Source organism: Herpailurus yagouaroundi, unplaced genomic scaffold (assembly GCF_014898765.1).
Source record: "Herpailurus yagouaroundi ecotype Mexico unplaced genomic scaffold, PumYag 216, whole genome shotgun sequence".
NCBI classification, from domain to species: Eukaryota; Metazoa; Chordata; class Mammalia; order Carnivora; family Felidae; genus Herpailurus; species Herpailurus yagouaroundi.
The window spans coordinates 6,535,936-6,548,755 of NW_024412447.1; the positions used below are offsets into that span (position 1 = coordinate 6,535,936).

Below are 12,820 nucleotides of genomic sequence, written 5' to 3' on the forward strand. Positions count from 1 at the left end.
AAAAAAAAAAAAAAAAAAAAAAAAAAAAAAACAACCCAAAAACCACAAAAAAACAAAACAAAAAATTTAAGACCTTATGATTTGAATGTTTGAAAAGTTTTTTGCTGTTACTCAGTCACCACATCCATCATAGCCTTCTCTTCCAAACCTCCAAACTCCTAAACAAAGTATTAGAGTTATACACTTTATTTCCTTAAGTTTGGACAATTTAGAGCAAGATTTGTTTACTTGAGGTGCTACTTCCTTGTCCTTGTTAACATTAAAATATTGGAAAGGACTAAGGCAAAAAAGGAACAGAACAGAATCTGTGTTCCAATTACATCAGTAAATGGGTGCTTGGAGCATGTTGGTTGAATTGTATAGAAGTGTTTGCTACGGTGCTGGGGCCAGAGACGAAGCCTATGATTGATTCTCTAAAAAATTTGTGTTGTTTTTACAAAAGTACCAGAACCATCTGAGTGAGTGCAACTAGGCCCCGGTCATTAGCTTGAGGTACTTTCCCTGCAGAAGGAGCTTGTGACCTGCACCTCACACCCAAGAGGCTAGATGCCCCATCGGTTTCCTATTTCTTCTCATTGGCGAGGAAATGTTTCTAAACCTTAGTCTTTTCCCCACCCTGAGGAGGAAGCTAAATTCCCCTAGATGTGTAGAGGAGGGCTCAGGGAGTCACCAAGACCACCGAGACCTCCACGAATCAGGGGGAGTGGGAGGGTGGGACTGTGAGGCACTTCCAGTGGGCTTCCGGGATGTGTAGGGGTCGTGAAGGCCTGGTGTTCTGCTCACGCTCTCGGAGCTCTGGTCTTCAGGTAGCAAAGGGGTCACGAGATCGCCCCAGCAGGATATGGAGAGAAGCGCCTCTTCCCCTGCCCCCACCCAGCCCAGCTTTGTGCTTTGACAAACCTAAACGATGGGATCTTCCAGGAAAGGCATTGGAAACAAAACATAAGACCTTAGCATTTTTGTGCCCTTGTACAGAATCCTAGAAAGACTTCACCAGTAAGTGCAGTTCTGGTGGCTTGGACCTAAGGAGAAAGATCATAGCCTAGAGAAGGTCCAGAAGAAGGAAACTACACCAACTAGGGGGGACCACAGATCTGAATCTGTCAGCTCACATGTAGTAGAACTAAAGAGATACTAGGGGTGCCTGGGTGGCTCAGTCGGCTGAGCGTCCGACTTCAGCTCAGGTCATGATCTCACAGTTCATGAGTTCGAGTCTTGCGTCGGGCTCTGTGCTGGCAGCTCAGAGCCTGGAGGCTGCTTCGGATTCTGTGTCTCCCTCTCTTTGCTCTGCTCTCCCTTGCTCACACTGTCTCTCTTTCAAAAATAAATAAAGATTAAAAAAATTAAAAGAACTAAGAGATACTATTCAAAATCAGAATGATACAGGGAGAAAAACTAAGGGTAATAAAGAAGTACCTACAGAGATACAGAAGATATAGCACATAAAAAATTACAGATATTCAAGGATAAATACTAAAATGGAGGCACTAGCGTGTTTTGGAATTGATGTCAAGGACAGTTTTACCTCTTTACTTCTGTCTCTTGGTACCTCTGAGCATAATAAATCATGAGTTTGGTGCAGTATAGCAACTGTTCTATCCTTGGTGGGAAAATAATACAAGTACAGTATGTATCACTGATTGTAAGTGTGACCAGGAGAAAATAGGACCGCATTAGCACAAACCAGTCACTGTCTAGATAAATTTTCAGCTTAATCCATTGGGGTTAAAATCTTGTTTCTAAAAGAAACACAAAAGTTACATTTGTTGTACATCTGAGGATGTGCTTCTTTCTGTGCTCAGTACCTTAGGAGGTATGCTGGTATACTCCAGCTGAGGTGACAAAATGCTGCAGACTGGGTGGCTTAAACAGAAATTTATTTTCTCACACTTCTGGAGGCTGGAAATTAGAGATCAGGGTGACAGCAGAGTTGGTCTATAGAGCCCTCTCTCTCCTTGGCTTGCTGACAGCTGTCTTCTTGCTGTGTCCTCATACAGCCTCTCCTTTGTGTGCGTGCACTCCTGGTAGCCCTTCCTCCTCTTACAGGGACATCAGTCCTATGGATGAGGGCCAACCCTATGACCTCATTTAACTTTAATTACTCCCTTGAAGGCCTCTTCTCCAAATGCAGTACAGTCCTCATCTGACAGATGAAGACGTGGAGGCACAGAGATATTTGACCGTGACTTGTTATCTCTGAAATGGAGCCTGGAGCCCGGGGTCTCCTAAATCCTAGCCTAGATAGTGCTCTACACTACAGTGAGAGAAAAGGTCTGCTTCTGATGTTTTCATAGCTTTCTAATTATCTTTCTGGCAGCAAGTTATGTGAACTTCACTCCCCATTTCAACATCTTCCTAGATAAATATGGGTGACTGGGATGTGGAAACTTGTTTTCCCAAAGTGGTCAATGCAATTCCAAATTGTCCCTGGTTAAATGGTGCTGGTGAGATACATGTATTAGTTATATCATCATGAGGAGACACAAAAGAAGCAGGTATTTGATCCAGAAGCGGCAGGATTTTAGATGGACTCCTCCTAACCTGCCACGGCCCACAAGGATGGTGCTGCTGTAAACTTGTATCTTGGAATTTGGCCAAAGGCCACTTGTCACTAATCAAAAGCCAGAGACCTTGACTGTAGGCAGGAGAAACCACACAAAGCAATCCTTATGGACAAAGAGAGAAGACTTGGTCTCTCCTGTCCCTTACTCGATTTGGATTCTATCACAAGGCCACCCTGCTGCCAGACTTTACCACCAACCCCTAAAACTCACCCTATACTGAAGTGGTGAGTTTCAAATCTATCAGACTTGTTGCTTCTCTCTGCTTCCTTTTTACACAATAGCTTGAAACCTTGTTAGTTTTTTAACTGTTGGTGGTACCCTGTCACCTGGTTTTGCTGTAGTGATGTCCCTGAGTTTTCAGTTTTGCTGTCCTAGTTTTTAAGGAGGGATTTGGGAAAGTCAAAAACTGTGCCCCATCACGGTCTTCTCTCTTGTGTCCCTTTGAAAGCAAGCAATACCTTCACCAAAATATCCTGACAGAGCGCCGTACATATGTATCTCATTGGCTAGAATTATAACACATGGCCATGCTTTAAAAAAAAAAAAACAACAAAACAGTTTGAGAATGGTGTTAAACTACGATTAGTATCAGAGTCACTTCCTGGAATTAGAGCAAAAAAGGAAGAGCACATAAGCACAGAGAGATGGAGAAACTGAACCTGAATGGGGCTCTGCCTGAAAGGAAGAAGCAAGGCAGCAGTGGTGGACAGGGGCACAGATCTGAGTAGAAGACTATGTACTAAGAGGGTTTTCAAAACTTACAGTAATCCCCAGAAAAACATTTCACATCATTATTCTGGATACACAGTCACATAACCCCTGTAACAGAAACAAGTTTCATGAAATGATACTACATAGAAAATGAAATGTAAATTCCAAATATAATTTTATTAATAAATACCATCTACCAAAGAAACCCTTAAAAAGTACAAAAACCACATTTCATAGCACTTTTCATTAAGTGCATCTCATCACACTTAATGCGATGGGTGTGCTTGCCTGTTCATAAGTTCATTCCAGTCAGGAACACATGAGGATAGGGCTACACGCATGTCAGGTGCACTGTTGAGCCTATTTTTTTTTTTTAATTTTTTTTTCAAAATTTATTTATTTTTGGGACAGAGAGAGACAGAGCATGAACGGGGGAGGGGCAGAGAGAGAGAGGGAGACACAGAATCGGAAACAGGCTCCAGGCTCCGAGCCATCAGCCCAGAGCCTGACGCGGGGCTCGAACTCACAGACCGCGAGATTGTGACCTGGCTGAAGTCGGACGCTTAACCGACTGCGCCACCCAGGCGCCCCATGTTGAGCCTATTTCTTTTCTTTGTTTTTAATCGTGTCAAGATGGAAAATCCTAGTTCACACAAATAGGTAGTTGTGAATGGTAATAGCAGCAATATCCTTTCTACTCAGCAGTGGAAATTCATCTTTAATTTTAATCCAGAATGCTGATAGACTTAATGTCTTATAATAATTCCTCAGTGTGAAGGATGAACTGAGCTGCAATAATTCATTCTCTTCTTCGGGCACCAAGTTTAACTCAATGATTGATTCTGGGGTTTGAAATACAAAGGGATCTTTCATCCAAATATTTTCCTTTATTGAGTCAAATTTCTCTTCTGGGAAGTAATGATGAAAGGTTTGAGACAAAGAAGTGAGATGCATCAATATCTCTGATTTTATTTCTTTTAAGCAGTCTTCATTAATAACGTTCTCTTCAATATGCTGCAACAGCGTTGGAAACATATAGTAGCTAGGGCGATTGCTTTTAAGTCTTGCTTGCCACAACAATAATGTCTTTTGGAATCCTAGAATACATTCAAGATACTGAAATATATCATTGTTCTTCCCCGGTACTTTAAAATGTAATTCATTAAGAATGCCAAAAATATCACTCAAATATGCCAATTTTGTTACCCATAGGTCATCTTCAAGAATATTTGCCAAATGAGATTGCTTTTCAATGAGAAAAATGTATATCTCATTTCTGAGTTCATATACTCTGCTCAATACTTTTCCTTGAGACAGCCAACGAACTTCTGTATGAAACAGTAAGTGGGTATGGTTAACTCCAATCTCTGAACAAAATATTTCGAGAAGTCGGCTGTTTAAGGAGCTTCCTTTAATAAAATTAACAATTTTCACTGTGTTTTTCAATACATCCATTAGACCTGGTGGAATTCCTTTGGACACCAAAGCTTCTTGATGAATAAAACAATGATTCCAAAGAGCCTTGTTATGTGTTACTTCTAACAATTTTTCAATAACCCTGCTGTGTTTCCCAGTCATATTTGCTGCTCCATCACTTGAAATTCCTTTACAATTTTTCCAGTTCAATTTATATTGACCAACAATGCACTTTTCTAATTCGGTAAATTAATCCCGTTATAAGTGAATTTAAACTTAAACAACACAACAGGTCCTCTATAAAGTCATCTTGCCACACATACCTGACATAAATCAAGAGTGTTGGGCAATTTGCAATATCCATGCTCTTGTCAAGTTGGATTGCAAAATCTATACCAGACTGCAGCCGTGTAATAAGCATTGCCTCTAAATGTTTTGCAATTGTACAGATTTGACGAGATATTGTATTATCACTAAGGGGTATAGTTCTTAATTTATCAGCTGATTTATCATCAAAAATTGTACGTACCATATCCATACATGCTGGAAGAATAATTTTTTCAGCAGCCGTGTGAGCCATTTTCTCTTTTGCCACTCGATAGGCAACCAAATATGATAATAAGGCTCTCTCATTCATGGTTGTGAACCGACTAATAAATTGTGGGGATAATTCTATGCTATTTCTTCCCCTTTGAAAATGGCCTTCCTCATCTTCATCTTCCGCCTCCACTTTCACTCTCACTATGCCTTCCACCTCCTGGGTGGCCTGTGGAGACAAATCTGCGGTATCCCTTGATTCAGCAGTCATTGTTCAGGTTTGAAGAACTGGCTCACTTGATCCAAATAAGGTCCTAGATGTTTTATGAGGCCAGTTTTTGCTATCCTGCTGAGCAGAAAAAATTTAAAATAGCAGTATGAAAAAGTAACATTGTATTGCCATGCTGCTAACATCTCATCCAAGTAGCATGAAGACAATTCACTAAATCCAATGGCATGCCACAGTAGATGCCGAATAACTGCCATTCATGTTAGCTGTGTGTAGGCAGATTCGGTACATCACATTATTTTATGTATACAGCCCATTTAATACCCACGGGAACCTTATGAAAGATACCAGTACCCCTATTTTAAGAAGCTGAGAAAGATTGATGTGCTAACAACATAGCGAAGTAGATTCATACTCAAACCCAAGTCTGAAGCCCAGGGTCCTGCGCTGCCACACTGCCACCTAGTCACTATAAAAAAAGCTATCTGGGGGCGACTGGGTGGCTCAGTCAGTTAAGCGTCCGACTTCGACTCAGGTCATGATTTCATGGTTCGTGGGTTTGAGCCCCATTTTGGGTTCTGTGCTGACAGCTCAGAGCCTGGAGTCTGTTTTGGATTCTGTGCCTCCCTCTCCCTCTGCCCCTCCCCCATTTGTGCTCTGTCTCTCTCAAAAATAATCATTAAAAAACATTTTTTTTAAGAAAAAGCAATCTGGTCACTCTTAAAGTGGCCATCCAAGTATGGTGGACAGGATTACCCACTGGGGCACAGAGGAAAAAAAAAAAATTAAAACATGTATTTATATTTTAAAAATACCGAAACCCATTTAGCCTTTCCTGATAGCCCCATTTTTTGGTCCCCATCTCATAGCACTTACATTGTTAGCACTTGGCGTTGCTGTTCTTATCTTCACCTTTCAACTATTAAATTTTCTTTCCTCATTTCTCTCCATTTTTAGTGATAGATCTGAAAATTCCACCTGTCTCTGCCATTTAAAGATGAGGGAAAAGGCATCTTGGTCTTTGGCATCTGGGTCAAAGTTCTAAAGGCAGGGAAGGGGGAAAGCACACGTTCCTAGACACGTGCCCTCCTGGTGGAAGTATGAATCGAAGTGAAACTCCAAGAAGTGAAACTCAAAGATAGAGGGCTGAGGTCAGGAACAGAGTCCCTCCTCCCTTGAACAGACCTGCATGGAGTGGTAGTGCTCATATTCTGGGCAGAGCAACAGAAAGACTGGGTTTTATTTTACATTTCTTTTTAAAAAAAAAATTTTTTTTCCACGTTTTTATTTATTTTTGGGACAGAGAGAGACAGAGCATGAACGGGGGAGGGGCAGAGAGAGAGGGAGACCCAGAATCGGAAACAGGCTCCAGGCTCCGAGCCGTCAGCCCAGAGCCCGACGCGGGGCTCGAACTCACGGACCGCGAGATCGTGACCTGGCTGAAGTCGGACGCTTAACCGACTGCGCCACCCAGGCGCCCCTTATTTTACATTTCTTGAATGATCCCAGCACCTAGTCCTCTTTTGACTTTAGACTCACTGAATTGTCTCCATTTCTAGTTTGATAGATGTAATTTTTTGATAGCTTTTACCCTGAAATTTACTTTGTAATGCTTTCATGCCTTATCTCACCTAGACTGCTCCTCAAGAGTAGACTTGTCTTTTGCTGTCAACGTTGCCCTTCAGTCACTTTATGTAGTTCCTTGCAACCCATAGACATTTAAAATATATGTTTGAATACAATGTCAATTTTGTGTTCATTTGTAGAAAGTTCAACAAATTCATTTTAGGCCTGGTATTTCAACACTTGGAAGGGCATGCCATTTATAAATTAAGAGACTGTGAAGTTATTTGTAAAACATCTGAGTAAGAATGGGAGGAATATTATAACAGTACAACCTTAAGGTACATAAATAAATTATGTATCTATGGGTAAGTTACTTATATATCCCCCAGCAAACAGTAAGGTTTCATTGATCTGCTTTCCATGTATTCTCCACAACTTGGGTTGACTGCATAGGATCTCTTCAACACTGATCTCTGTTTCCTTTGGTCCTCTGACACCTTCTCTCAATAATGTAAGTATCTTTCTGGTGGCAGTGTGGGAAATGGAGATGGGGCATTAGGTTTGGCCCAGCTGGATTTTTCAGTTAAATTCATTTATCAATGAATTTACAAGTTGGAAGGGCCCTTTGAGATAATTTAGTTAATTTTACGTAGGAAAAAATGAATGAACCCCACTGGTGGGGTCTTATTCAAAATCATCCTAATCAGTGTCAGACACAGCACTGGAAATGGCCTTCTAGTAGCCCAAAACATTTTCCACTGCATCCTCACGACCCCCTTCATTACTCACCACTTCAAGTCAAGCACAATTACCTCCCACAACTGAAAAATCCACCTGATGTCTAAAATCATACATTTAAAATTCATAAAGTTCAGGGGAGCCTGGGTGACTCAGTTCAGTGTCCGACTCTTGGTTTCCGCTCAGGTCATTTTACCCTTCCTCAGTTTGGGACCCACATTTGGGCTCTGCGCTGTCAGTGCATGGGCATTGTCAGTGCAGAGCCTGCTTGGGATTCTCGCTCCTCCTCTCTGCCCTCCCCTCCTCTATGCCCTCCCCCACTGGTGCTGTCTCCGTCTCTCTCAAAATAAATACACTATAAAAAATTAATAAAGCTCAGAAACTGCAAGGGAAAAGAGTGAGGTGTGTGTAATCTTTCCTATTGCATCCAAATCACTTTACTCACTAGGTTTCAAACACTACCACCGTTAATGGTGGTGGGCTTGGAGGTAAGCAAGTGATCTGCACACATTTACGAAGCTTAACAAATTGGTAAAAACCCGCGGAGCTTGATAGCTTCGAGAGTCCTCCTCATTTTACATTCAGGATCTCTAGGAATGAGGGTGGGGGTGGGGAAGCCCTCACCAGAAGGAATGCAAATACGGACAACTGGGGAAACAGAGAAATTGGCCTCGGATCCCGTCTTCCACTATCCCCTGGGGTGAAAACCGAGGAAAGAAGGCCCAGGAAGAGCCCTCAGCGGACTGCCTCTTCCCAGTCCCAGAGGCATCTCAACCTGGCCCAGAAAACAAAACGCGTGCCTTTTCCACTTGGATCCAGAGCTGTCTCTGCGAGAGAGACGGCGCTCCCTACGGACGAGGCCGGAACAGGGCAGGGACATGGACCCTCCACCCCGTCGGGGGGCGGTGATGGCGCGAGGAGCCGGGGAACACAGCTGTACACATCCACCTCTGTCCCCACCCGTCCACCCTGGCCGGACCCACGTCTCACCGTGAACCCCGGAGACGTCTGGGGGTGCTGGGGCAGAAAACGGAGGTGACTCTTGGGGGGAGGTGGCAAAGGGCGGCGCACTTGGACCCACACCCTCTGCTCATCACAACCTTGATTGCGCGCACATCTGTGAGTCCCACAGAAGCCGGAAGTGCGTCAACACTTGTCTTTCAGAAGAGGGGTCCTCTCTAGGAACGCGGGAGGACTGTGGCCTTGTTCCCCACTTGACGGCCTTGTCCGGCTTTGGGGATCTCTCCCCTTAGCTCAGCTTTTCCCAGCCTGGTAAAGGGGGCTTAAGTTTCCTTTGCTACCATTCTTCTCAGATACTTCTGTTTCTCCTTTTTCTTACTGATGGCAATAATCCTAAGAATTCTAGTTATTAAACCATATGACTACTTAGTGATTTTGTGTGTCAGAGGAACTGAAACAAAAATGTAAAGAGAAATATCAAAGTGAAGTCAAGAATGAATGGTTTCACAAAACCAAAGTCGTTGCTTCTCTGGAGACCGTGATTACGTACTGTCATTTGAATGGGTAGTAGTTTCAAAAATTTCATCTATGGGCAATAGACATTCTTTCCAGTACTAGACAGTTAAGATTCTGAGCTTGGCTAAAATTACCAGGGAGTTTTCGGCGTAATAATAATGGAATTGCTACAGTTCATAGAATTTTTTAAATTAAAATTTTAAAATGTTTATTTATCTTGAAAGACAGAGAAAGTGTACACGTGCGAGCAGGGGAGGGGCAGAGAGGAAGACAGAATTCCAAGCAGACTCTGCACTACCAGTGCTGAGCCAAACACGGGGCTGGAACTCACCAACCATGAGATCATGACCTAAGCCGAAATTGAGTCCAGATGCTTAACCACCTGAAGTCACCCAGGCATCCCCAGTAAGTCGAATTTTGCTGTCAAAATGTTATCACAAGAATTATGGCTTTTACCATTGCTTTAAGAGTAGGTCAAGATACCTCACCTTCTATAAAACCGTAACTGAGACCTTGAAAGACTGACACACTCTAAATTCCAAGACAAGTCTGAGCACAACGGAAGACCCACAAAAGGAACAGCCACATGCCACAGAGGGTACCAATGACTAGGTGATACTCTGAGTAACCTTCCAAGCCCTAAATAATATCCCATTCTCTTTGATCTTGCTGATATTGTCACTGTTTTCTTTCTACTTCCCCATGACTCTTCAATAAACCACTCGAGTAAATCTTTGCTCCTTTATCACTGACTGGCTCACTAAACTACGGTCCTTCTTAAAGACCTCTTGGTCCTAGAACTTCTACATACTTCCTCAAATCTCCTTCCGGTGTTCCAAGTTGTCTCTAAGAGCCATTACATGGTTATACATTGTTTTTCTTCTTTGTCTAAACCCTGCCCTTTCCCCTTTGCCCCCAAGCCCCATTCCTACACTAAAGTACTTACAAGGTTCAGGAAGATAGGTTATTGAATGCAGACAGCTGGGTATGTTTTTGTATTTATGTAGTGTGTGTGGCAGGGACTGTGGGACCTTTATAATTACTCCATTCGTTGCCTACTGATCTACTGGCACAAGGAAGACAAGGTCGCCTGGCTTCCAGTTCACTGGAACATTTAATAGATCTTCTAGAAATGTTCTTCCTGAGAATCAGAACCATAACCCAGAAGACTCTAGGTTTGAAGATAGGAAGCACAAATTCCACCAGTGAGTTACTGAATATTATAGTAATAGGGGCCACTCCTGTTCCAACCTGTTGGTTTCTATACCCAAGTAGTCTTTCTGTTGGAGACACAACACCATATATGTTATTGGTTCAATGCATATCATTGCATATACTGTATCCTGGAGGACAGCTCCCCAATTTTCCAAGGTGTAATTTAGCTGTGTCTTCAACATGCCATTCCATAGTTCTATCAGGCTAGCTGCTTCTGGGTGATGAGTAAGAACCATGAATTCTGTGATTACAAGTTCATTGTCAGACCTCCTTGACTATAAACTGGATTCCTTGATTTAAGGTAGGTCTAATGGATAAGGCATTCTACAAACCCTCAGATGATGGTGCCTATGGAGACAAAGCAGTCAGAGAAGACAAACCTATATTTAGAACATGTGTCAGTTCTACTGTAATATTTTACTTCTTTTGTATCTATTCATGCCTACTGTAATGGTGGACATGTGGGAAAAATTAATGAAGTGCTCGACCCTTGGGAACCCTAGTAATAGGGGCGCCTGGGTGGCTTATTTGGTTAAGTGTCTGACTTCGGCCCAGGTCATGATCTCATAGTCCGTGGGTTCGAACCCCACATCAGGCTCTGTGCTGACAGCTCGGAGACTGAAGCCTGCTTTGGATTCTGTGTTTCCCTCTCCCTCTGACCCTCCCCCACTCATGCTCTGTCTCTCTCTCTCTCTCTTTCAAAAAAAATAAACATTAACAAAAAAGTAACATAGTGTAAGATAAAAACTACAAATTTTGTAAGTTGGTTAACTGTTGCCACCTCTGTCATCTGAAGAACTGCTGAAAGAAAATTTTGCTCAAAAGCAAAATAATAGTCTTAAAAAAAATTTTTTTTAAGTTTGAGAGAGAGCATGAGCAGGGAAGGGGCAGAGAGGGAGAGAATCCCAAGCAGGCTCTGTACTGTCAGTGTAGAGCCTGACATGAGGCTCGAACTCACAAATTTTGAGATCATGACCTTAGCCAAAACCAAGAGTTGGACGCTTAACTAACTGAGTCACCCAGGCACCCTGCAAAATAATAGTCTTACCACTCTTTGTTAGGGATTGATGTCTACTGGAGAGAAACGGACTTCTAAGAGAGTGCCTCTTATTGTCCTCTTACTGGAGCAAACTGCCTGAGTCAGCTAAAACTCAAGACACAAATGCACCACTGCCATAATTTGCTAATAAGGTACAACTTGTGGGGAAATGGCAACTCAGGAAAGAACTCCAAACTTATAGCTATCCTACAATATTAGAAGAAATGTTAATGAAAAGGAGAAATAATGTGTCATCTATTTTCCCAGGGACCTCAACAGGAACAACGGGTATCACTAGGGAGTATATTTCTGTTCAACGCAAGAAGTTTCTAACTTGCTGTACAGCAAGCAATTGACTAAGCAGTTCATCTTCTGTGATGCTGACTCCCTTGCACCGGATACCGTAGACTAGAGAGATTGTGTCACAGTAGAAAGCTGCATTAGGTCAATGACACTCAAAAAGGAAAGAAAGGGTAAGCGGATCAGAACATCCCAGAGACTGATGTAATTTGAAAAAGCATATACGATGCCACACTTTTTTGTGTGTGGATTTTCTTATATTTAATTTGAAGTATCAAATATCACTAAAGGATAATACTTGATTTGTAATCTTAAAGAAGTAATATCTAAAGGCCCTTGCGAATCCCCTTTTTTATTCTTTAAGAGCCTTGCCAGGGGCACCTGGGTAGCTCAATCGGTTAAGTATCAGACTCCTGCTTTCAGCTCAGGTCATGATCTCAGGATTCATGAGATGGAGCCGTGAGATGAGCTCTGACCACGTGGAGCCTGCTTGCAATTCTCTCTCCCTTTCTCTCTAAATAAATATTAAAAAAAAAGAAGAAAACTAAGAGCCTTGCCAGTCCCTATCAGATCCAGTTTCACCATAAGACATCACATTCAGTAAGGATCCAGAAGGTCACAATGCCCTCAGTACTTCTGTTCTAGCGCCTGGCCTGCCTGTCCGTGGGCTCCGCGCTTTACTTATCCCAGTTTCTGTATAGTCCAGTCTCTCTCCCCGCCCCCCCAGGAACGCAGCTCTCTTCCAGTCTCAATTTCTCTAAGAAACTCCCAACTTGCTCAATGCCCGGTCCCTCGGCCCAAAACATTAATGGACTCCGATCCCACGGTTTTCTGTGGTCCTCATACCACCCAAGAGCCTTCCATTCTCGCTTTAATCAGTGTATTTCGTACCCCTGTACTAGTTCCCCACCTGCTGACTTACAGAAGCGGGACCATTACGTCTGCCCCTCCACTCCCGGAACACGCACGACGTGAGCGGGCCACTACCCCGCGAGGACGCTTTCCCAAACCCGGGGCTGTCCTGGTCAT

General features: G+C 42.8%; 1 protein-coding gene across 1 annotated transcript; it reads right to left on the bottom strand.

The window, feature by feature from the left end:
* Window positions 1-3,433: 3,433 nt before the first annotated feature.
* On the bottom strand, window positions 3,434-6,706 carry FAM200A (family with sequence similarity 200 member A). Its single transcript, XM_040456272.1, is given in 5 exon segments — window positions 3,434-3,635; window positions 3,876-3,965; window positions 3,967-4,941; window positions 4,943-5,577; window positions 6,334-6,706. Coding segments are annotated over 4 exon segments (1,716 nt in total). The 5' UTR covers window positions 5,500-5,577; window positions 6,334-6,706; the 3' UTR covers window positions 3,434-3,541.
* Between the last annotated feature and the right edge of the window lie 6,114 nt (window positions 6,707-12,820).